The following is a 25993-nucleotide window of genomic DNA, read 5'->3' as shown; positions in this document are numbered from 1 at the left end:
TGGCAGGACAAATACAGATGCTACAGGTAACCAATATTCCTTTCCAAACTAATGCTGTCTAAGAGATTTTCCATGAGCACTTTGTTACAGGAATCTTATGTGGAGTCCTGAGTATAGATGAATATAAACAGCCGCTTTAAGGGTTTTATTTTTCCCTTTTCAGTTCTCTTTCTTCATTCTCCTCCTGTTTATGTGTGTATATGTGCCTGAGAGAGAGAGAGAAGCCTAAAGCATATATGCACAGTTTAAAAATAGAAAGCAAACATCCATGTAACCATCATCAAAATCAAGAAGCAGGCTGGGCAGTGGCTCACACCTGTAATCCTAGCACTTTGGAAAGCCAAGGCAGGAGGATCACTTGAGGCCAGAAGTTTGAGATCAGTCTGAGCATGAGTGAAACCCCATCTCTAGAAAAAAAATAGAAAAATTAGCCAGGTGTGGTGGCACGTGCCTGTAGTCTCAGGTGCTTGGGAGGCTGAGGCAGGAGGATCAGTGGAGGCCCAGGAGTTTTAGGCTGCAGTGAGCCATAATGATGCCACTGCACTCTAGCCTGGGTGATGGAGCAAGACCCTGTCTCAAAAAGAAAAAAAAAAAAATCAAGAGGTAGGACATTGCTGGCCCCTAAGAATGCCCCCTATTTAAAATACATTTCTGTTCTTCTGTGGTATGACATAAGAAAACCCTTGTTCTCTTGGTGTTTATTATGTCAAGTGAGCAATCAACGAGGCACAGGTGCATCAGGACAATGTGGGTATTTCATCATAAAATTTGTATTTATTGCTATCATCATCGTGTCCACAAAAAGCTGCCTCTGCAATCAAAACTGTGTACTAATATGGGAAAGACAGCTGCAGGATGAAATATCGTAGTGAACTCCCATGTGGCAGGTAGTGCCAGGATGTGGACGCCTCATTTGCAACAAAGACGTATTGTTTCTTAAAATCTGATGTAAAAATAATAGGAGGTGGAGGGAGATTGTTCGCTTTGGGCAGTGTTCTTCATATGAGTATATAATATAGACTGCCAGCTCCTGCAACATAGGTCAATTTTCTCCTCCTGGCTGCTCATTCTCCTTCCTTCTGTCCCTCCCTTCCTTCACATATCCTACTCTAGACCCTTACCACTTCCCGACACTGTCGTCTCAGACCTCTGGGCTAATATCAATAGACCCAGGGACAAGGAGCCACTCAGAGAGTTTGCAACAAGTTCCACAGCGAGTTTTGTATGTGAGTCTCCTCTTTCTTGGAATATCCTCCCTAGCTCTCCTCAAGGAAGTCCTGCTTTTCTTAAAAGCCTCCCTCAAATCTCATTGTCTTTATCTTCTTGAGATCACTCAGTTGGATTTAATCTCTCCCATATCTTTGATCTTTTAGCACTGATTGCAGTGGGTTATGTTAGAATGGTTTTGGTGGGCACCTCTCACTCCTGCTGGCCGGGGACCATACCTCTCTTATCCCGTATTCCCGACCATTAGCAGTGCGCCTTACCCGAGAGCAGGCTCGCCAAATGGTTGAATTGATTTGTTGAATCTAGTACATTTAAAATGTGACCAATTGGACAGCATTTTCTTATGCACAATCTCAGGCTTATTATCTATGAAATTCACCATGAAAAGTGAATATATGTTGAATGTTTTGAAGCGCCACCTTTTAAAATGTACCTTTTCCACTATTAGAGAATAAATTATACAATGTTGTATGGTCATAAAATAAAGGATTATGAATGACAGATAATGAAGTTTACTACCTGTATTAATCTATTGTTGTTGTCCTTATCCATTCTGTGTAGTCACTTCAGCTTTCCCCAGGGCAATACGATGTGCTTCCTGCACCAGTTCCCAAGTATGCTTCCAGGTAATTATATGCCTATTAATTAAGCTACTTTTAATCATTGCATGTATACCTTTCTATTTACATACTCATATAGCAATATTCATGGCTTTTAAAGCTCATTTATGCACCTCATATCCAGATTAGCATTTCTAAATATTTAATGAGAGATAGGGAATAAGTTAACAAAGATCTTCACTTAAAAAAAAATAGATTTAGAAAATCATGTTTTTCTTTTCTTTTTTAAATATAGGAGCTTCGTATTTCGTTCTACAGTTCAAAGATTCCCAACGAGCTACTTCATTCCTGTAAGTATAATATAGACAGTTAATTCATGGTGAATTTGATGTTTAAAATACACAGTGAATCCTTTTGACATATTAAGATTCTGCTCATTATAGTAGAAAAGCTGTGAATAATTAATGTAATTGGTTTAAAGTATGTCTGAAGATACATTAATACTAGGGATTTCAATGTAAGCAATCCATTTGTGGCAAATAGAGGAAAATGTTGACTTTCTTTAGATCTTGACTCAAATACCACTTTCTCAGTAAGGTCTTCCCTAGTCACCTACTCAAAATTTCCAGTTCCCTTCCTTGGTTTATTTTTCTGCATAGCATTCATCACTGTCCGGTACACTAAACTTTAAAATTTACGTATCCTGTTTTTAGCTGTCTCCTCCACTAGAATGTAAGCTTCATGAAGGCAGGGATTTTTGTCCTGTGTAGCATCTAGAAAAGTGGGTGGCACATAGTATTTGTTGAATGAATTAATTAAATAATCAGAGGTAGTCCACGAGTGGTAGCTCCCACCTGTGGGAAACTGAGGCGGGAGGATCGCTTGAGGCCAGGAGTTCGAGACCAGCCTAGGCAACATAGCCAGACCCCACAAAAAATTAAAAAGTTAGCCGGGCATGGTAGTGCATGCTTGTAGTCCTAGCTACTCGGGAGGCTGAGGTGGGAGGATTGCTTGAACCCAGGAGTTTGAGGCTGTAGTGAGCTATGATTTCATGCCGCTGCACTCTAGCCTGGGTGACAAAGTGAGAACCTGTCTCAAAAAAAAAAAATCGGAGATATTCAGTAGATTATTGTATTAACAAGAAAAAGGAAGAGTGCCTCTAGTTTCTTTCCTTTCAAAAATGTGAAAATACTTGTTTCTAAATATTAATATTTCTAAATGCATGTGTATGAGTTATGATAAAAACAAAGATAAGTATTAATAACTAATCAGTAGAGTGTCAAAAAATAAATAATGATATAAACAATCTGAAAGAATGAGAAAATATAAAATTGTTTTGTGTTAATTTGATGGACTGTAGTTATTTATTTGTAATTACAAACTCAGGATCAAAAAAGACCAGATAGCAAGCATTTGAAAGAGGAATTGAGGTAACCGAACAGGGCTCAGAAACAGACCCTAGAATATACAGGATTTTTATGATTGATAAGATGACATGACAAGTCAGCAGGGAAGGGAAAGGATATGCTGTGCTGGACAATTGATTAAATCACTTGGAAAAACTGAGTTAGAGTCTCACCTCATACCACACATCAAAATAAATTCCATATTGACTAAAGAATTAGATACTTTTGAAACCATAAAACCAGAGAAAATATATGAGTATATATGTAATCTTACGATAAGGTAGACTTTCTGTAATGATAGTAATGAAAGAAATATTAAATTTGATTATATAACATTTAAAATTTTTTGTGTATCAGAAAAACTATGATCCAAGTTAATAGGCAAATGCAGATTAGGTATTTTCGACATACATGGCAGATAAAGAATTAATAGCCTTATATGTAAAATTCTCTTAACAATCCATAGGAAAAACATCAGTAGAAAAGTAAAACAGATAAAGGCCATAAATGGACAATTCATAAAACAAGACATTCAAGAAAGGTGAAATACAAGAAAGGTGAAAAATCTTTGGATCTCACTAACATTTAAGTGTGAGAAACCAGAAGGGTGATTGAAAGCTCTCTGTATGTGAGTGGGGCAGACGGCTAATAATGGCCCCCAAAGATATGCCCATGTCCTAATGCCCAGAATCTGTGAATGTTACCTTATATGGCAAAGACTTTGCAGGCGTGATTAAGTTAAGGATCTTGAGATGGGGAGATTATCCTGGACTACCAGGGTGGGCTCTAAATGCAATCCCAAGTGTCCTTCTAAGAGGGAAGCAGAGGGAGATTTCACACACACACACAGAGGAAGAGAAGACAATTCAGACACGGAGTCGGAGATTGCAGTGCTGTAGCCACAAGCCAAGAAATGCTGGCGGCCACCCAAAGCCGAAAGGGGCAAGAAACAGATTCTCCCCTAGAGCCTCCAGAGTGAGCATGGCCCCTGCTGATGCCTCGATTTGAGTCTAGTGAAACTCATTTCAGACTTCAGCCTCCAGAACGGTGAGAGAATAAATTTCTGTTATTTTAAGCCACCAAATTTATAGTAATTTGTTCCAGCAGCCATAGGAAATGAATATAGGTGAAGATTATCTCCAGGTGGGTTTCACAGTGGCTGGAAGGGACGGGGACCTGGCTTTTCCTTTGGCAGCCCATAAATACCTGTATCTGTAGGTCTTTTCTCTCGGACACGTTAGCTGCTTCAGAACGACTTACCAGCCTCCTGCCTGGGGTATAAGCCAGTTGCCCGTGTTCGGGGAGCTGAGTGGAGGAAGGGGGCTCAAGGGTCTTACTATTTGGTGTTTAGAAGTTCTCTTAATTCCAGTTTTCAGTAAAGGCCCCTGTCCTCACAGCTGCGGGGCTCCTGCGTCCCGATCTCTGGTACAGTCTTCCCAGAAACTAACCCCCCTGTCTCCTGTAGGGCTGTGGGGAGGGCAGTTGCCCGCCAGCTGGGGGCCAGGGGAGGCAGGGACATGCGTGTAAATGTTCAACCAGACCTCTTGCTTTCAGATCCATCCCACCCCCACCTCACAGGTGCCTGATGCCTCAAATTCCGGAGCTTTCCTTGGGTTCCGTGGAGCAGATCAGCCTCTTGTCATTGGCACGCCCTCTCCATGCACTCAGGTTTCTGCTTTCTGCGCCCTGCTAAGTCAGCACCACTCCTCCTAACTGCTCCACCTCTCCCAAAAGTCTGTCATCATCTCTCGTCGGCTGTTGTCTCTGCTTGGCTCTTTGTATATGTGTGTGTATAGGTGTGTGTGTGGCAGGGGGATAGCTAAGCCTTTTTTATTGGATGAGAGAGGAATGGAGATAAGTGCGCATGTTCAGTGGGCTTCAGCAGCCACGGCACCAGGTGTCTTCCCCACTGGGTGATATCATATTTCCTTTGAAATACATGTTTTAAACGAATGCTGTGAGTTAATAACAATTTGTTTGCTATTAGTAAAGAGCGACTCAATTAAAAATAATTTTCTTTTAGTTCAGGTAAGCTCAGGACAAGCTGCCTGGTGTGTGAGATAGCACCAGGTAGTTGATTCTGATCATTTTTGCCAGTGTTCTCGTTGCTTTTATGGAGAAGATTTTTGGAGATCCTTACTGTGCCGGATCCTTCACTGATAGCGCCGGATTCATTCCGTCTTATAGATAAAAGTGATTCACTGATTTGGAACAGCTTGTCCTTCAAAAAAGTGAAAAGAATACTTTTGTAGAAAATATTCCAAGGCTAAGAAATAGCCCAGGGCTGTGATTCATGTCTGTCCTAAACAAGCATTCCCAGAGCAGACTTGGGGGTTTGGTTTAAATCCACAAACACGTAATCTGCAGAGGAAACCCTTTTGATCCCAGCAGTGGGATGAGGTGGTGTGCAGTGTGAGTACAGCGAAGAAACAGTGTTTGCTAGAACATCATCTCAAACCTTCTTGTGATAAGTCCTTTAATCCTCAGGCTATCATAATGTGCCATTCAGGTTTTATCTGAAAACTCATTTGGCTTATTTTATCACTTAATTTACTTGTTAAGGTTCTTAGAACTGGAAGAAACTTTATAAATCAATTACTCTATTAGAGTCAACTATGATAATGTGACTACCATTCATTGAGTGTTTTTGGGTACCAGGCACAGTGCTCAGTTAATCTTCACAACTTGGTGGGGTAGTATTAATTTATCATCTCAGTTTGATAGGTCAGGAAATGGCAGTTAATTGCCTGAGATCACACAGTTATTAAGAGACAGAGCTAGGACTTAGTCTGTACTGACCTCAAAACCTGGGCTGTAGGCTGTCCTGCCTAGTGAGTGAGCATGATCAAGCAACTTGCTGAAAGTTAAGGACTTTAGGCAGTAGGGAGCTGGCCTGGGGCCAAAGCCAAGTGTTCAGTATTGTGCTGTCTTTGGAGTCACACTCCCCCCATGACTGAGGCTCATTCATGGAGCCAGGTTTGCCTGCTGACCCCCTTTGCAGGAGGATGAGGTCATGTGCAAGAGCTTCTGTCTCCTGGGAGGCCCAGTTGCCAGCCTGTTGATTAGGTCCTGATAGTCTGAGAGCCTTATGATGGATGGCACAGTTTATGCCCAGTCTGGGAGCCTGGCTACACTGGCTTTTCCTAACTGGCCTTGTTTTTCCCTGGGACACCTTTAGGATGTTAGAATTGCCAGTTTTTTCTCCACAAGGCCTGTTTTGTTAAAAGTTAGACCTCACTGAGTCTAACTGACTTCTACAGAAGTTTTTTCATCCATTCCACAAATCATTTTGGATGCTTATGTGTGTGAGATCCTACACCAGGTAGGCATTGTTGAGAAGACAAAGGCAAGTGAGACATTTTATCGGTGCTCTTCCTGTTCTTTGAGAGGGTAGGGACACTCTAAAGTCAATCAACCAACCAGTGTATACACATACACAAACTTATACATATTAAATGAGAGTCTGTGATTCACAAGGCATGTCTGACGAGTGTGGGAACAAATGGTTCTGCATGCACAACTTAAAATATGGTGCCCAAATTAGATACTGATCACTCAAGTTTAATATTATCTGTTAATAGAAGCACATGTATCTTCTTCCTTCTGTCAATCCAAATAAATGACTGAGTGAAAAATCTCAATTAATGGAGGTTTAGTAAGCCAAGATTTTGAAGATGTGCCTGGGAAAAACACAAACCCCAAACTGGGGCTGTTTTTCTGAAGTGGATGTTGGAACTGTAGCATTTTAAAGGATGGGGTGGGAGACCTGATAAGGTAGTGGTTACAATCTTGTGAGGCCCAAGAAATCTACATTTTACATAAAATAAGGGAGTGAAGGAGGAATCAGTTATGTAGATGGCCCTGCTTGAGTAGAAGAATGTCTAATTCTGTCTTGTCTCCAGTTCTGTTACCTGTAAGATAAACTTGTAATTCATTGTTAGTGTAGAATTGCACAAGGCTTAGTTTTAGGTGCTAGATATAGGTGTAAGTTGCATGTCCTTGCTTATGGGGAGTTAACAGGGAATTTCCTTAATGAATGATCTGTGGGACTTGTTCTTCACAGGTGCCTGAGGCTTTTACCTTTGCTTTTGTGTAAGGAGGTGAAGGGGTGGCCCTGAGACTTAGATTTTCTTTTTACCCTTCCAACAGCCTCCTTCAACACTTTCTTATACATTTTACATTCATTACATAAGCTGCCCAGCAAGTGCCGGACTCTAGGAAAAGGGAGGAGAAAAGGGCAGGGGTGAAGAGAAAGCTTGGATGAGGCGAGATACCCACACCCATTCCTCAGAGCCCATTTCGTAAGCAAAAGTCAGAGAAACCGAAGTGCTAGTTGTCCTGTCAGCTTTTGGCTCCAAGAGCCTTTCCACAAGGCATTCTTTATTGGAGGGGCTCAGGAATGGAAATTTGTATTTATTAATATATCTTTCCCACTCAATCCAGCAATGCCTGAAACTCCACAGGTAGGGATTTTGATACGACAGCCTGAGAGCTGAGACATGTGTCACTCTTGATTTAACTGTTGAAAATAATTTTTTCTGGGGGATTTCCTCTTTTAGGGTGTCCTCTTTTAAATGCAAATGTTCCCCAGAAGAGGACTATGTTGGTAAAATTCATACTAAGGCATTAATGACCTATCAAATTCTCTCTCCTTCTCCACCATGCTACCGTTAATGTAAATGAGACAAGATTTAGGGCACCCGAGATAAAAGAAAGGAACTGAAAGGAGAGAGAAATGTGAGAACATGTCCCAATCCTTAGACATTTATGTCATAATTAACTATTCTTTCAGTGCATGAAACGTGTGCTGTGCTTATAGACATTATCCTTAAGGTAATTCCATACAAAATAAGGGAAAATAAAATTTACAAAGAGTTGCTCTGTTGGGAATTTTCACAGAAATTTAACTTGTAAAATAGACAAGTCTGTTGATTCCTAGGAGAGGATCAATTTTGACATAAATGTGAAATAGCATAGTTTCAGAGAAACTCTACAATGATGAATGTTAAAGAAATGGAGCTCCTGTATATACGGGATAAACTGATACTTTGTGCAATTTGAATATTCTTCTATCCCTTAGTATTAAGAGGTGAGGCCTTTAAGAGGTGACTAGGCCATGAGGGCTCCCTGCAGTTCCATCACATTGACAGCACCTGAATTTTGGAGGGGACACGTTCAAACCACAGCATGGGCCCACCATTGGACATCTGCCCCTGGGCAGAAGATTGGTGGAGTTTATCCTCGAAAAAACTCAGTGAACCTAGAGGAAAGAGAATCACATCCCAACACTTCGAGAACCCCAGGAGAAGACTGGATTACAATTCAGTTGTCTGATCTCAACATATCCCAGCCATGTACCCAGAATTTCTACCAGGCAAGTGAGAAAAGCCTCTAACTTAAGCAAGAGTTGGAGATGAACAGACAGAAGGATGGAAACCTGGTGAAAAATAGAACTCAGGGACTAGAGGGGGAAGATTTAAAAATATATACAATTAGTATCTACAGAGAGACAAGAAAGGGAAAATTATTTTCAACTTAGGATTCTATATTCAGCCAAACTAAAAATCAATTCTGAAGGCAAAGATTTCCAAACATGTAAAAACTCATAAAGATTACCTCTCAAATATCGTTTTTAAAGATGCTGCTGGTGCTAAAATACCAAGGGGTAAATTCAGATGGAAGAAGGCATGGGACCCCAGAGCAAGTGGGTGCAATCTGGGAGGGCAGTAGTGAAGAGGTGGCCCAGGCTGACCACTGTGCAGCTGGCTGAGAGAGAAACCAATCCATATTGAGAAAGGAAATAGAGAACTCTAGAAGGAATGTCTCTAAGGAAACAGGGACCCAAGAACAGCTGATATGATGGGGGGAAAATGAAGAAAATATATATAGCAAAAATGTGCAAGTGAAAAAACAAAGCACTATTAACTCCAGGTAAAACAAAAGGCTGTATGAGAAGAGAAATGCTATTATATAACTTGGTTCTGTAAGGAATAATATTTATTTAGCAAAGCTGATTCATGGTTAAAACATTACTTTGAGTAGATGAGGAGAGAAAAGTGGTGGTTAGAGCAAGAGAGCCATATTTTCATTTATTTCAGGAAACAGGCAATAGATAATTTCTAAAATATAAATTATGGAAAAAACAGTAGAAACATACTATTTATTAATAAAATAACTGCCAGAGAATAGCTAAGAATTAAAAATAGTTGTCTTAGATTCTCTAAAGAGACAGGAGTAAAAGATGTTTCTAAGAGTGCTAGTTGCGTGAATGAATCCGTATACTGCAGTGTTATATCAGTAGAACATTGTGTCCTCCACTCTGTGCTGCATGCTGTACACTCTCAAAAACAAAACAAATACCAGTGACTTCTGTGTTTCATTATAAGGCTTTTGCTACCAGTTGTTTTTAAGTAATATTTCTCTGTCAATTTAATAAAATGTCTTAAAACTGAAGTTAAAATATATTTTAAGACATTAAAAATGTTAGAGTAAAAATAAATGAATAAATTATAAGAAATTTGGAAAATATAGAAAATTATATTCTAAAAGTTTCTCACTACTCATATCCAAACAATAGTGTTAATTCTTTCCCTTTTTTTCTTTGCAGTTTTAAAAACATAGTTACGATCACAATTTCACTATAATTTCACATCCTTTTTTACTTAGTATATGTTTCACTTCCATGTTATTAGAAATCCTTTTAAACACATGATCTTGAAACATTTTGCCAAACCTTTTAAAAAAGTATTGTACTAATTTACACTTCCACTAGCAATCGTAAGTGTGCTCACTTCCCCAATCTATATAAATCTTGTTTATTGTTATTTTTAAAAAATATTTGATAATTTAATAGTAAAAAATGATATCTAGTTATTGTATTATTTTTTTCTTTTTCTTTTTTCAGCAGAGGATTTGTTACACACTCCTTAATGGATTTTGACTTCCTTGGCCACCATCCTGCCTAGTTATTTTAATTTAGTATGTTTGATTGATTTGAGGCTATTCATTCTAATTAATATTGGTTAACCAGTTAATTGCAGTCCTTCTTGTATATTTTTTGCTCACAGTCTTTGCCCAGTTATCTATTGGGTGGAGTTTTTGTATTCTTTTTTGTTGTTTTGTATACACTTTATATAGCAAAGAAATATTAACACATATTTGTTGAAATTTTTCAGAGATTTTTCTTTGTCATTTACTTTTGTGTATTATTTATACAGAAGGTTAAAATGTGAAATGTTTATTTCATCAAATTAGGTAGTTTGTAATCATCTGAAATGTAAGTCCCATGAAGGAAGGGACTATGCCTGTCTTAATCACCGATACGTAGCACCTCAGATAGTGCTCAAAAAATGTGTTGAATGAATGCATGAAATCTATGTATCTTTCCCTTGTTTATTTATTTGACCACTTAGAAAGATTTCCTCCAGAAGCATTTACTTCTAATTTTTACTTCTGATTTTTAAAAAAGTTTTAACTCTCTAATTCTTCTGAGATGTGTTTTGTGTGTGGTTGGATGATAAGGTCATGGAGTCATTTGAGCCTGGTTGACTTAGGGTAGGTCGCCTCATTGTCGATATACTAAAACCTACAGTCACCAGAGCTCTGACCTGTAGATCTGAAGCAATATAGTACAGACCTATAGACATTTACCCAGTCCCTTTAAACTCCTTTGAAAATGAGGCTAGTTATAAAAGGCATATACCGGCCCTCATCTCTCTTCCTTTCTTTCTATGATCTGTGAAAATAAGCTTGTTGAAATTTGTTAATCAGTTACATATATATATAATCTCAAAGAGCAGCCTATTAAAAAATGAGTAATGGCCACGTGAAGGAATAGCAGATTACTACGTGGTTTTTTAGTTGTAAAAAGTACATTAACTCTGAATTTGAAAATCCTCTAGCATCTTAGGTGCCCAAAGGCCTCTTAGTGTATAGCAGCCCTTCTCACTTGTTAAATAAACAAAACAGGCAGCCTTGCTTGTGTCAGAGATTCAGCTGAATTACATTTTGTCCCCAGTTATAGGTAGCTCTCAGGAGAAACAGTAAGGAATTTGGTTGGAAAATGGTTTTTAATCTTCCCATTACCAGTGTAAGGTTGTATACTTATTGGCTATTTCAGTTATTGTTGAAATAATAATTGATCATGGACCAACAAAATTTTTATCCACAGGAAAGACTGTGAGGAGAGTATTTATAAGTGTCTTTTGAGGTGGATGCTGGAGGACATGTTCTGCCATAAGTAAAAAAGGGCTTTTTTCCTCTGCAGAAAAAATGGGGTTGAAAACTTCTACCAGCCACCATTTGCTTTTAGCTCCTTGATGAAGACCAAGCCCTACAAATCCTGAGACTAAAATGTACAGTTCTGGCTGGGCACGGTAGCTCACAAAGGTAATCCTAGCACTCTGGGAGGCCAAGGAGGGAGGATCGCTTGAAGTCAGGAGTTCAAGACCAGCCTGAGTAAGAGCAAGACCCTGTCTATAAAAATTTTTAAAAAAAGTAAAATGTGCAGTTCATTCATACTGGCAGGTTTTTAAGAAGGAAAAAACAAAGTGCAACAAATCCTAGTCATTTTCATCCAAGAGAACTGAGCAAAGGAAAACTTGTCATTTGCAGTTCCTCCTCCCCTTATCCCTCCCCTTTAATTGATTCAATTGCTTTTATGAATGACCCAAATATGTCTTTTGATCTACAGAAAGCTGTAGAATTTTATTCCCTTCTGACTGTGTTTCAAAATGTGGGCATTAAGGATATCAGATATTCTGTATAACAACCTTGAACATATAGGGGCTACTGATGACTATATCTTACTTCCATTAGGCTAAAGAGGAGTGAGGAAGATTTTATTTTTCTATATCTTTTCTCCCCCCAGTAACTACTTGGCATGTGGACTATAGAGACTCAGTGCTTTTTTTGTCTATTGCTGGTGGGAGTATACATTAATACAACCCCTTGAAAGCAGTTTGGCAGTATGTACTGAGGTATAAAAACTGTTTATATCTTTTCACTCACTAATCCCACTTTGGAAAAACCATCCTAAAGTGATCATCCTAAATACAGAAATATTCATATATACAAAGATATTATCAAAGGATTATTTATAATAGCAAAATAACAGCAGAAACAATTTAATATCAACAGAAGGGAAATCATTTTAAAAGAACATCATGTATCCACTCAAAGGAATATTTTGCAGCCATTTAAACAATTATTGTGAAAATTACAAAATAGCACCAAAAATGTTTATGATCTAATGTGTAGTGAAAAATGCAGGGCATTAATTGATGTGTATATTATTAAAATAATGTAAGAGGCTGGGTGTGCTGGCTCACTCCTATAATCCTAGCACTCTGAGAGGCTGAAGTGGGAGGATTGCTTGAGGTCAGGAGTTCCAGACCAGCCTGAGCAAGAGAGGGACCCCGTCTCTACTAAAAATAGAAAAATTAGCTAGGCGTCATGGCTCTCTCCTGTAGTCCCAGCTACTTGGGAGGCTAAGGCAGGAGGATCACTTGAGCCAGGAGTTGGAGGTTGCAGTGAGCTATGATGACGCCACTGCACTCTACCCAGGGTCACAGGGTGTCTCAAAAACATAAAAATAAAATAAAGTAAGAAAATCATGTGTATAAAAAAATAGGAAATGTATAAAAATGCTTTTAGTAGCACTGTGACTAAGGATGGTTGTTAATTTCTTTCTCTTCCATTGCTTTTATAATTTCTCACAATCTTTAAAAGGAGAAAGGTAGTGTTTGAGGAAAAGAGTTATCAAAATGGTTAAGATGAAAACATTTGGCTACTTAAATAAAAATAATCCCACTTACTATACTTAATTAGGACTCAGTCATTCATGTGATATTGGGGTCTCCAGTGACTTCCTAGACAGATTCTTTACAGTTTTTATTTCTCGTATTTGTAATAAAGTGGAAAATGAGACGTACACGTCTTTCCTGATAATAAGAACAAAATCTTACAATGTTAAATGAACATGAGTTTCTTTTATTAGATGTCAGAACTATTTCAAGGTGTTTCTGTATTTCTTAAAACCTGACAGGCCTATAAAGAGTAAGGAAAGGATTTGACAAACAGGAAAGAGTATGGACCAATACAAATGAGGGTTACAAGATTTGTCTGTTTTAGTCACCTTTAATAGTGCGAGTTTGAAAAGTGAGTATCAGACCTGTGGTATGCGCTATGCCTTAAAACTAGCAATTGGAAAGAATGCTGAATCATTCCAGCTGTTTTTGCATTTAAGGAATTAGTTCAATTAAAATCTAAGCTGATAGTTTGAAATTCCATGGGGAACAGAAAAAATAATTAATAAACCCAGATTGAATAAAGCAGAAAATTGATTTCTGCTTGAATGGAATCTGAAAGTTAAGATGATTAAAGCAGGTCTCAGTCTTAATCTCCTCAAAGATGAGGCAACATTTTTGGAAAAATATAACATTTAAGATATGCTAGGGTTTGTAAGAAAACAATAATTATCCTGGCAATTTTTCTTCTTAAAAAAATCTGTGCAACTTTTCCAATGGTATTAACATCAGCAGAGTCATGTATTGCTGTCCCCCTGTGAGTGTGAAGAATTTCAGGCACCCTTATAATAATATCTTGACTGGGAACAGGGAAAAAAGAATGTATTAGAATTTTTTTCAGTTGCAAGCAAGAGAAACCTGTTCCAAATTAGCTTGAGCAAAAAATAAAACATAAAGGTGGGGTGTAACTTATGGGTGCACATAACCTCTGGCACGTTGGGTGCTGTTTTCTTTATCTCTGTCTGACCTTTGGTCATGCTCTGTGCAGGAGCTGGGCAGGATGGGCAGCAGCAGCCCCTGACCCACTCCCTGCCTGCTTAGCCCAGAATGTGAAAGGCAGACTCTCCTGACTGGCCTGCCCCTGGACCAATCCACTATGTCAGGCTGGGTCACCTGCCCATCTATAGGTGGGGGGTGGTGGGAGGGGCTCCACTCTACCCAAGCTGGGAATGAGCCCAGTTATCAGCAGGCTGGGGAGGGGATGCTGGGAGGCAAAAGAACACATGCCTACTACCCTGCTGCGAAAAGAGGGTGTTCTTGCAAAAAGAGGAATCTCCAAGTGCCAGAGGCACAAAAATGGAAAGATGGCCTTACAGACGTCCAGCCTTCTCAGTGCCCTTCATTTCCTTCACCCTTCAGTTGTTGGAAGTTTCTTCTCCTACTCTTAGCAAAGCCTGGGGAGATGCCAAAGAAAAGTCTCCCAGTCCTACCTCTGCAGGTGCTGAAGCATTAGAGTGACATCTGGGTTGTCACAACAGCTCTCATATCTGGGGCCGCAGCTAGGACAAGCAAGAGAGATGGTTCAGGGCAGGAGCCAGCCCGGGCATCAAGTTTGCCGCCAGAACCACCTCAGATTTCTAATAGTTATGGGGCACCTTCTGCTCCTGGGGTCTGCTAGAAAACGGAGGATAGGGCAGCGAATACCTACAGTAATTCTGAATTACTGGGGGTCGCTGGATGCGTGTGCCTCTAAAAGCTGCACTTTTAGGGTGGGTGGGTTTGTGATCACTTAGCACCTCCCCCTGCCCCAGCCTAACTAGAAGCCCAGACTGTCAGATTTTCTCCTTGAAGAAATAAACAATACCGAGGTAGACTTCAGAGGTAATTTTGCAAATGTGAATAACTTTTGGCCCCTGAAGGGTTCGCTTCTACCCCATCCACCAGCATGCATGTCTCCCTTCTCTTCTGAGCTTGTAGACCAGAGTTTACAGAATTCTAGATCTTCCTGAGCTGGATAGGCCCTGCCACACTCCTCCTGAAGTCCCAGAGAGACAGCTCTAGCTTTCCCCTGTGCCTCCCTCTACCAGGCTCCTGTCCTCCTTGCTGGGGCATTTCTTTTCTTTTTTGGGCAGTGTGTTCCCACCTGTCACACACAGCAAATTTTGGGGAGACCATTTTTACCACCCGTATAGTAATTTCAGTTTATGCTGCTTAAGACTTGCGTTTTATGCGTGTATGTAGTAGACATTGGGGCCGTACATTTATTCTGACCCTTTGTCTTTTCAATATGACCAACTGAAAAGTTGTTTGCACCTAGGATAAATGGGGGTGGACTGTGTGCTCTTTCTACGTTCCCTTTAGCTTTATGACTTTAAAGAAAAATAGCTTAAAACTAAGTATAATACCCTCCAGCACCAAGAAGCAAGGTCAGTAACTGGCTCTGACTCCCACAGCTGAGACGCTAAATCACGGATTTTTAACCTCTCTGAGCCTCGCTTTCTCATCTGCTAAATGGAAATAGCACCGGGCTGTTGAGGCCAAATGAGAGCAGATACCGTGGGGAGCTCTCGGTTGGCAGCGGCGGAACCTGTGTGCTCGACCTGTTTTGGACCAGGCTGGAGAAGATCCCTGGAAGACCAGCACCCGAAGGGCTTTTAACCTGCACCTGCCTGCATATAAGGCTTCAGAACAAAGGCTTGCAGGCACTAGTAATACGTGGTGATATTTAAGCATTTACACCTGCAATCAAATTGTAAAAACCACACCATGTTCATAAACAAGTAAAAAGCAACAAACTGGTAACTATTGAGAAAATTGAATTTCAGGTCCCTCACTGCATTTTTTGACAGGAGCCTATGCAAACATCTATTAATATATACCTCATGGTCCTGGTGCGCTGGCTTAGTCCGTTCCTGCTGCTATAACAACATCCCTTAGACTGGACAATTTATAAACAATGGAGATATATTGTTTGCAGTTCTGGAGGCTGAGAAGTCCAAGATCAAGATAGATTCGATGTCTGGTGAGGGGCAGTCTTCACAGGGCACCTTCTAGCTATGTCCTCAGATGACAGAAGGGCAGAAGAGGGCAAACAAGCTCCCTCAGGCTGTCATTTATAAGGGCACCAATCCCATTCATGAGGACAAAGCCCTCGTGACCTAATCACCTCCCCAAAGCCCCACCTATTAACACTATCACACTGTACATTAGGTTCCAGTGTATGAATTTTGGAAGAATGCCAACATTCGTACCACAGCAGTGCACAGAGATCCTGCACTTGAGAAATAGAACGTGTGTACTTTCTGGAGAAAGATGATTTTTCTCACGATGGGTTTAGCAAATTCAAGTTGGCTGTTATGGAGTAGGATTTAGTCATGTATCTCATATTAAAAGATTTACTCTGTGGTTTATTTTCCTCATGAGTTTATATGATCTCACTTATCTTAATAACTTAAGGAAAAGATCAAATCTTACAATACAGTAATGATTTTAAAAATCCCTTCTTGAGCTTCAATGTGGGCATATACACTCCAGCACAGACTCTGGCACAGGTCTCTGCCCGATGCACCTGTGGCTTCATTGTCACATAGTCTTCCTCCCTGTCCACCTGTGTCCTACCTGCCTTCAAGGTATTGCTCAAGACCCCTCTTGCATCAGGATTCCTCACCATGTGCCCCCTACCCGTCGCCTCTGCTCACTGAAAACTCACCATAAGCCCTTCTGGTTGGCACCAGTCACCCATTTCATACTGAATTCTAGTCTGTGACAGTTTGTTTTGTTGTTGTTCTTTAATTTTTTTATTTAAAAAAAATTTTATTTTCAAGTATTCTGGGCACATAATCATTGTATATTAATTCTTATATTATTACGTTTACTAGATTTTTGCCCTTGTCTTCACAACTACATTACAGTTACCCTGATGTCAGTGCTCCTGTACTAAATGTTTTTAGTACCTGCCAGAAACCCTGGCCTGCACACCTTGCACACAGCAGGTTTCGGTGAAATTTTGTGGATTTGACTTTTTAAGCTTTGTTTTAATGAGGTTTGACACATTCATCCTAGCAGCAGTCCCTAACTCCCGGGACATTTATGGTGCATAAAGTTGAATGGAAAAGAATTCCTACTGTTAACTTGCATACACGGTAAGCTATCCCAGCGACCAGTAATCATCTGGTATTTTTTAGTCTTTTATACTAATGAAATCAGCACAGACCAGTTGACACTTTTTATTTTATTGTTGCAGTGTAGTGAATTTGTCCCAACAGGGTTAAAATGAATAGCATCTCTCTCTAGGCTTGTCCTCAAGGGCCTGTCCATTGTGGCCTGCCTGAACCTTTTCCCCTCCCAGCTTCCTACACAAACCCTTCTCCAGCCTCAAATGTACTTTCTTGAGGGGCTGCTCAGGCCCCTCAGACCACATCAGTTTACTCTCTTACACTCTCTCCACAGCTTCCCGTACACCCCTTTGTGTGATGGTTCCCACATTTATGATTTGTTTTTTTTTTTTTTTTGGTAAGGTATACATTCCCTGCTAGAAGGTAGGCCCCATGAGAGTGGTAAATGCACACCTATCTTGTCAATGAGGACTAAGTTCTGCTGCCAGTAACAGAGACCCTAAACAACAATGTTATAGGCTGGGTGCGGTGGCCCACGCCTGTAATCCTAACACTATGGGAGGCTGAGGTGGGAGGATTTCTTGAGGTCAGGAGTTAGAGACCAGCCTGAGCAAGAGAGAGACACTGTCTTTACTAAAAATATAAAAATTAGCTGGGCGTTGTGGTGTGTGCCTGTAGTCCCAGCTGCTCAGGAGGCTGAGGCAGTAGGATTGCTTGAGCCCAGGAGTTTGAGGTTGCTGTGAGCTAGGCTGATGCCTCAGCACTCTAGCCTGGGGAACAGAGCGAGACTCTGTCTCAAAAAAACAAAAATAAACAAAAAAACCAATGTTATAAACAAGGTAGAGTTTCCTTCTCTCTTGCATAAAGTCCGTGCCGTAGGCAGTTTAGGGCTGGTGTGGCGATTCCACAGCATCAGACTCCTCTATGGGCTGAGCATGGCTTCATTCCCACGGTCCTGGTGAGCGGGGACCATGAGGCAGCTGGCAGAAAGGAGGGCAGGGAAGGCACAGTATGCCCTCTCCTTAAGGCTGCCCCTTGGAATTTGCACACACCTCTTCTGTCTCCATCCGGTTGGCCCAAAATCAGTCACGTGGCCACACCTAGCTGCCAGGGAGGCTGGGAAATTGAATCTTTATTTTGGGTGGACATGTGTCCACTTAAAAATTGTTCTAATACTAAGAAAAGGAAGGACGGACATTGGAAGCCAGTCACATATCACAGCGTTCTCAGCTTCCAGCCCATTACTTAGAACATAGTATATTGGCTGACTTGTATGTCTGCTGGAATGAGCTGATCACGTGGGTATTCCTTTGCTAGGGTTGCTGTAAGAAAGTACCACAAACTGGGTATTTGTTGTGCCAATACGACAAACATTTGTTGTCTCACAGTTGTGGAGGCTAGAAATCCCAGATCATGGTGCCAGCAGTGTTGGTCCCTTATGAGTGCTGTGGGGGAAATCTGTTCCATGCCTCTCTCCCAGCTTGTGGTGGATTGCTGGCACTCCTTGGCATTCTTTGGTTTATAGTTCCATGCCTTCGTTTTCACGTGGAGTTCTCCCTGTGTGCTTGTCTCTGTGTCCACATTTCCCCATTTTAATAGAAAACATCAGCCATATTGGATTCAGGCCCACCCTAATGACTACATCTTAACTAATTACATCGGCAAGGCCCCTATTTCCAAATACGGTCACATTCTGAGGTACTGGGAATTCAAAATTCATAGGACTTAAAAACTTGCAAGAGGATGCCATTCGGCATTCACCACAATAAAAATTCATGGGATTTATGAATTTGGGCTGATGCAATTCAATGCCTAACAACTTGGAGCAGCTTCATCTCCTCTCACACAGCCTTTCAGAGGCACCTGGCATTTTGCTGCCCTGGGCTGCCCCAGAGGGATACACATCTTCATTCCAGAGCAGCGTCCTATAGATTAACCCATCCCGTCCTCTCAGCCCTGCAGGAGGACGGTGTGCAGGGAGGGCGGTCAGGGCTTACTGAAGGCCTGTAATGTTACAGTGTGTTATTACCCTTTAGAAGTTGGAACCACTTAAGTCAAGCGTCTTCATGGCATGAGAGAGACCCAGGAGCTCTCCAGGAAAGCCTGAGTCTTTTGCAGTAAGATGAAAACTCTTGCCCTAGGGACATCCTGCAGCCCACTGAGATCACACTTGACAGCCCAGTTACACCCAGGCCTGGTGTGGGATCTTGAAGTTGGACCTCTAGCTCAGCCCTCACCCGGCACCACCCCAGCCCCTCACACCTTCGTTTATTCTTGTGTGGTGGTTTTTGCCTATACCCCTCCCTGGACTATAAACTCCTTGGAGGTCAGAGATAGTATTTTATTGATCTGTGTAATAATTTCTACAGCTCCTTTGGTTTAAGTTGCCCTCAAATAGAAATGCAATTAAATAGGACTTTTTCAGAGGGAAGAGAATATTATCATCTCATCAGGAGGGTTAAGATGTAATCACGCCCCACAGCTGAGGAAGGGGTACTACAAAAGGTTTCCTGTAGTTTCTTTTGGCAATCGAGTTCTGGGACTCTAAGAAGGTGACTGTCCTGTTCTCTCTCCCTGGTGCCGAATGTCAGTGGTCTTTGACAGGTTTAGCTTTGGGGAACCCAGAGTTGCCAAAGCATGGCTCTGACAAAAGCAAGGTTTAGGAAATGGCCCATTTGACTTGTGTAAGAGATGCTTAGTGCTGCTTGGTGGCCTCCCTCTGCGTGTGTGTCACACACAATGCAGGACCAAAGCTCTGGGTCACACCTGAGGAGCCCCAGTAAAAAAGGGAGCAGAGTGCTCAACCTCAAGGAAGAGTAGGACACAGTTCAAATTGTGTCCTTGTTTTAAACACCTTCCCCTTGAACTGGGTCCAGCAATGGTGCACTCCTAGCTCTCTGTCCATCAAGCCGTCCTCAGATGGGGCTGCAGTGGGGACTCTCTGGAGCTGTTTCCCGGCCATTGCAGGACCCTCCTGTGATCCCTCTTAGAATAGTCACGGATGGCTTTGCCACAGCATTCCTGTGGCTTTTGGAAAATGAACTTGGGCCTGTATCCACTTCCCTAGTGCTCCCCCTTAAAGAGCCCATCTGCCACATGTGGAATAGCATTCGGTGATTTCTTCCTGCACATGCCTCAGTGCCTTTGATTCAGGTGACCAAGCCCGTGCAAGGAAGCTGCTTTGGTGGCACAGGAACACATCAGTGCCTCATCAGGCTCCACACCTGGACTCCTGAGGAGCTCGAGACTTGCAAGCTTAGAAAGGAAAGCCACATTAGGCTTGGGGAAAAGGGTGCAGGTCGCAGTGTTTCTTAGCCGTTCTGCAGGTGGCTGTCATAGGTGTGGACTCAGGGGAGGCACACTCAGCAGCATCTTTTGCCCCAGCTACTCATCTGGTTTGCGAGTGCTGGATTATTACGGCCAAACCGAGAGGAGGCTGCACAAACTTTTCCAGTCCAGATTCTCTTGGCTTTTTATTCCTTTGTGTTTATCATGGCTCACATTTCTCCAGCGTGAGTGCAGAGTTCACACCAGACAGAGAGCCTCACCCTGATAGCAGCCCCTGTCACACGCAGGCGTCAGTTTCAAAACATCACTGTTTCCATCCCTCTGCCATGAGCTGTCAAATGCTGCAACCATCCCTTGATTATCAGACATGTATTTGGCTGTTAATAACAGACTCCGATCATGGTGGAGTAATGGAGAATGGCGCCCTAATTACCTTGCTGAGCCGCCGGCCAGAGCGAACAGGGAAAGCCTGGCTCCTAAATCCCATGGAGAGTCTGCAGTCTGGGTGCTTGTTTTGCCAAATCCATTGGGCTCATTTGTGGCCAGCCTTGCCTGTTACAAGGATCTTATAGGATACATGTCTCTGTGATAACCTAACTGCTGGCTTTATCATTTTTTTCTGCTTTCTTTTTTCCTTTACCCAGTTTCCATATTCACTTATTTGTATATTGAATATCTTTTTTTTTTCATATTTTAAGAGCACTCATGTTCCTTGTAGAAAAATTAGAAAAAGCAGATATGCAAAAAAGTTTTCTTTTTCCTTTTTATTCAACATTTCACTACGTGGAGAAAACTACTATTAGTCAACAGCGTGGGATAATTTCTTTCCAAGTTTTGCTTTTTTTTGTTTTGTTTTGTTTTGTTTTTGAGACAGAGTCTCGCTTTGTTGCTCTGGGTAGAGTACAGTGGTATCATCATAGCTCACTGCAACCTCCAACTCCTGGGATTAAGCGATCCTCTTGTCTCAGCCTCCCCAGTACCTGGGACTACAGGTGTGCACCATGACACCTGGCTAATTTTTCTATTTTTAGGAGAGACAGGGTCTTACTCTTGCTCAGGCTGGTCTGGAACTCCCGAGCTCAGGTGATCCTCCTGCCTCGGTCTCCCATAGTGTAGGATTACAGGCATGAGCCACCACGCCTGGCCCATTCCAAGTATTTTTATGCACATTTTTAAGCTTGCATTTTTTAATTGATATTTGGGAATAGCTTTTATGTCTGTAAAAAAATTCATCAACACTAGACAACTGGATGGGAGAATCACAATTTATTTAACTAGGCACACATCATCGGTCTTTTTGTTTATTTTCCATTCCTCCCTTTTGGGAACAATGCTACGGTGACTATCTTTGTGGTTAAATATTTGCACACATGGCTAATCGGTTTCTTAGGGTGAATGCCTGAAAGTGGAATGGCTGGGTAAAAAATAATAAATTTACATTGTTTTGAGTTTGTTATTGGGAAAACTTTAAAAAAATGTATAACTTAGAATACTAGATTCAGCCCTCACATACCTATTCAGCAATGTTCAACTCCAGGCCAATTTTTTTGATCTACACTCCTGCCCACTTCCCTTAGTTCCTGCATTATTTAGAAACAGATCCAAGACATCATGCTAGAAAAAGACTGATTTCTGTTTTTTGCCTTGTCTCAACCCTGAGGCAATGAGCACCAGCTATTTGAAAATGGGAGGGGAAAGAAGTAAATTACTAGAAAAAACAAAAAAGGTTAGCATCATGTCAGCAGGATCCAGCGTGGTGTTTGGGCTGTTTCCATTTTCCCTGTCACATTAGGCTCAGGACTCATTCTTGGTGTTTGGGATTCCTGCAACAGCCAATAACCAGTCTCCTTTCTTCTCTCGCTCCCTTTGGATAGGCATACATGTCTTCCCAGAAAGGTTAATCCAATTTATACTCCCGTTGGCATATAGGAGCATGCGTGCTGCTTGTGAAAACTTTGGCTTCCTTCCCTCCCTCCCTCTCTTCCCTCCTTCCTTTCTTAGTCTGTTTCTTTTCTTTCTTTCCTAACCTTTTTTAATTTTCTAGAACCTCTCTCCCTGCAAAAAAATTATATAATAATCTCATTGTTTTAATGAGAACTTATTTGCTCATTGAACATTTGTATTTCCTCCTTGTGACTGGCCTTTTGCTATTTTTCCTATTGGAGTGTTTGTCCTTTTTAAATTATGTCCATTCTTTTATGTTAATCTCATAGCATTGTGCTTACATCACTGAATTGCTGTGAATCCGTTTTTGGACTAAGATAACATATATTACACTTACATGAAAAAAGAAGTGTGTTTTATAAAGCTAACAGCTCCGAGCAGCAAGTCACTGTTAACAGAGGAGCAAGCGTGGCATGAGGCATGCCGATGGGAGGGGCAGGGGCCCTGGCCTGAGTGTGGGCGTTGGTGACCCTGGCAGGGACGAGGGAGACTTGCCCAGGTCACCTGATCTCCTTCACTCATCACAGTCCCACACAAGGCAGGTGAGGCAGGTATTATTTCCATTTCATAATGACTTCCCAGTTCATACTGTGATTTGATCTCTCAAGCCCAAATTCAGGGATTTTTCTACCATATCACACTGATTCATATGTTTATTTGTGGAAGACAAATGAACTATTAAAATATATCAAATATTAGTAATAATGAAACACTTTTTTTTTTTAATGTTCCATAGCATGAAGGCCCGGGACCAGGTCATTATGACTTGAAAATACCTCCAACAAATTCTATTACTTCTTGTTTTCAATCCAAAGTGCCTCGACTGTTGCCCAGCTATTCAGTAAGTATTCCAAAAGGCAGACCTTCCCCCTGCCCCGGTGGCAGGTTTTCTGACTGGGTGTGTGCTGTGGGGAGTCAGGGGTGGGATGGGAGAATGATTGTCTCATACAGTTCTAGTATATACAGTCGCCTGTCCAGGCAGTGAGGTGTGAAGAACTCAAACACCTGGAAGCTCTCAGCCAGCCTCAGGCTCAGAGTGACTCCAGACCCGAAGACCGTGGCTGAATTATGGGCCCAGTCAAAAACAGCCAGCGAGGTCATAATCAACCATCAATGTCACGACCTAGAAGCCTTACAGGGGAACACCTGTACCTCACTGAAGCAAGTGCTGTACAGTGGCTGCTTCCAGCCAGCAAGAACTGCCATTCTTGGTGCGTGTGTGGTTTTTGGGAACCGAAGGAAGCAAAAAGTAGAAGCAGAAACATTTTTATTCAGCCAAATGGGATGATTAAAGCATAAGCAATCCCCCTGCCCCCGAGGACTCAGGACAGAAAGGGAAGGGGCTCAAGTCCATGGAGAGATACAAAGAAAGTGGATTCTAGGAGTGAGCAGAGCTCCACAAAAGCCTAGAGAAGACCAAGAAAGATTACAAAAGCATCATGTGGAGCTTACCAACAGTGGCTTTTTTTTTTTTAATGCCAAAAGACAGTTTTAATTCCCATGGCCTTGGTGCTTCCAGCCTGCACCTTAGCCTGAAAGTTCTCAAGACTTGCTGGTCTGTAGACTCATTTGGGATAGTTGGGGAGACAGAAATATAAATTCTGGCTGTGAGATTTCCACCCAGGGGAGTTAAGGGGGTGAGGGGAGAAGCTGGAGCAGCGGGCAGGGGAGGGCTAGTACTGCCACTGCCTGGGCAGCAAATCGCCTCCCCCCAGCCCCACCTGGCCGGTGCCCCAGGCCAAGGCCCTCAGAGTCTCTGCAGCAGAGCTGCCGGGCTGTGGTGTTGGGGTAGTGCAGCCTTTACCTGGACGAGTACTGGGGAGGCCCTGCCAGTAAGATTGCAGACAGACAGACGGCAGGAGGCTGAGCATTCCCAGGAAGACTGAGTCGTGCTAACCCAATTCCCAGGAAACTCAGCATGAAGCCAGAAGGTGTAGTGTTAACTTATAGGCATCTGCCATGGGGGCCTGGTGACGGGACTGCCACTCTGTGGAGTCTTTCCCTTATAGGAAATTTTCATGGAAGCCGAGGACAACCAGAAGGTCACTTTGTGACAGTGAAATCATGGCTGGGAAAGCAAACTGGATGCTCTCAAGGTGTCTGAACCACAACCGGCAGCCTCCCGAGGGGTGGCCTTGTGGGGCGCAGGCACCCCTGAACCTTCTGTCTGTGGCCCGGCCTTCCAGGGCTCCACATGCACGCTGAGTCCTCGTTAATAGCACTAATAAGGGCTTCAGCTTCCTTTGACGTCTGGCCAGGGCTTGATTAGATTTCCAGGCCGCTGCTCTGCTTTTGGCAAGGGAAACATCCTGTCATTTAAAGCAGCTTCTGCAGGCAGCTGATGTCATCTGCTCTGGGCTGGCTGCTCTGTTCCACTCCAGGGTAATCCTATTTCCACTCTCACTGGCTCCTGAAGAGATAACAAACTGCAAGGAGGCGATAATAATAAATAAGAACAGTGGTGGTGGCCAGCGAGTGGGTGCTTGCTGCCGGCCTGGCGGGTGCTCGCGCCCTGGAGACGTGCCAGTGAGCCTCATGGCCTCCCACGGGGCAGGCGCTCCGCCCCATTGCATGGGCCGTGGGAGGGAAGCCCATGGCCCAGGGTCACACCGAGCCATTGGTTGTGGGACTAGGACCCAGGCCTGCTGGACTCTGAAACCCTTGTCCTTAGCCACTACCCTGGTGTCTCTCCAACACACCCAAAATAAAATTCCTCTGGGTTTCAAGAAGATGTGCATGTACCCTCAGCATGGGAAATGCTGATCTAAGAAGTTGAAGTCTTAGTCTATGGAAATGGCATTTATTTGTATTTTTTTGTTGTTGTTTTAATTTTTTTTCAAACTTTTTTATTTTTTACCGAGAGCCACACCCAAGAAGCCTTGAGCAGGTGGACTCCTATTTGTATTTTATCACTGCGGAAGAGAAGCTTTGTTGAAATAATTGGCAGAATAGTTTTTTCAAGAATTTCATCACAATGAAAACATGACTTTTAAAAATAAGAACTCGTGGATCCCTTGGGAATACTTCTGACCCTGGGGTCCATGGCCCTTGGTTGATCTCTGCTCTGTAGTGTACTTTGTCACTCTGGGTCGGTGACTAAACACAACCCAAGCTTGAGAGACAGTTTGGGCTTTTGCGTTAGACCATCCAGGTTCAGAATCTGTTGTCTTCACTCACGCACCGCAAGGATGAGGTCACTAGTGGGAGGGACGATGGCATTCCCTGGGATGGGAGCTGCCTAGGTGGAGCACCCTGGGGAGAAACTGTGCCCTGAGGTGCAGGTGGGATGTGACCCCACCTCCCCCAGCAGGCTCTAGGTGCCCCTGGCTTGGCCTGGCTGTCTCCCAGCACCCCTCCAGCATCACAGTGAGCCTGACAGGAGCAGCCTCGGCTCCGAGGACACGCTCCAATTCAAGGGTCTGCCAAGCCCCAGCCAGGCTGGTGTGGCCCTTTCCTCCCTCCACGGAGGATTCGCCCACCACATCTAGCCAGCAGCCAGGGACTGGAGGCTCAGGCTTTTGGTGTCACTGTCTCACCAGTACCTGTTTTCTGCTCTGTTTTCAGAAAACCCCAGGCCCAGGAGCATACACAGCTTCAAGACAATTCCCCAAGCAGTCTCCGACCATAGCCAGAATGGGCCGAGAGCATAGCCTTTTCTTCAACAACACAATTGGCTTTTAAAATAAAGCAATCTTGGAGCCAAGCTA

The 25993-nt window shown here is 42.5% G+C and overlaps 1 protein-coding gene across 1 annotated transcript in view; it reads left to right on the top strand.

Annotated features, from left to right (window-relative positions):
- Positions 1 to 25993, top strand: part of STPG4 (sperm-tail PG-rich repeat containing 4) — a 44894-nt gene extending 18901 nt beyond the window's left edge. Inside the window, exons 4-7 of the mRNA XM_045549549.1 lie at positions 1789 to 1853; positions 2083 to 2137; positions 23023 to 23127; positions 25851 to 25993. Of these exons, the coding sequence (XP_045405505.1) occupies positions 1789 to 1853; positions 2083 to 2137; positions 23023 to 23127; positions 25851 to 25967 (342 nt within the window). The 3' untranslated portion in view covers positions 25968 to 25993. The remainder of the gene's footprint in view (positions 1 to 1788; positions 1854 to 2082; positions 2138 to 23022; positions 23128 to 25850) is intronic.

This window comes from Lemur catta, chromosome 4, assembly GCF_020740605.2.
Source record: "Lemur catta isolate mLemCat1 chromosome 4, mLemCat1.pri, whole genome shotgun sequence".
Taxonomy (NCBI): Eukaryota; Metazoa; Chordata; class Mammalia; order Primates; family Lemuridae; genus Lemur; species Lemur catta.
The sequence above is the reverse complement of the archived record's forward strand: the minus strand, read 5'-3'. Positions and strand labels throughout refer to the sequence as shown.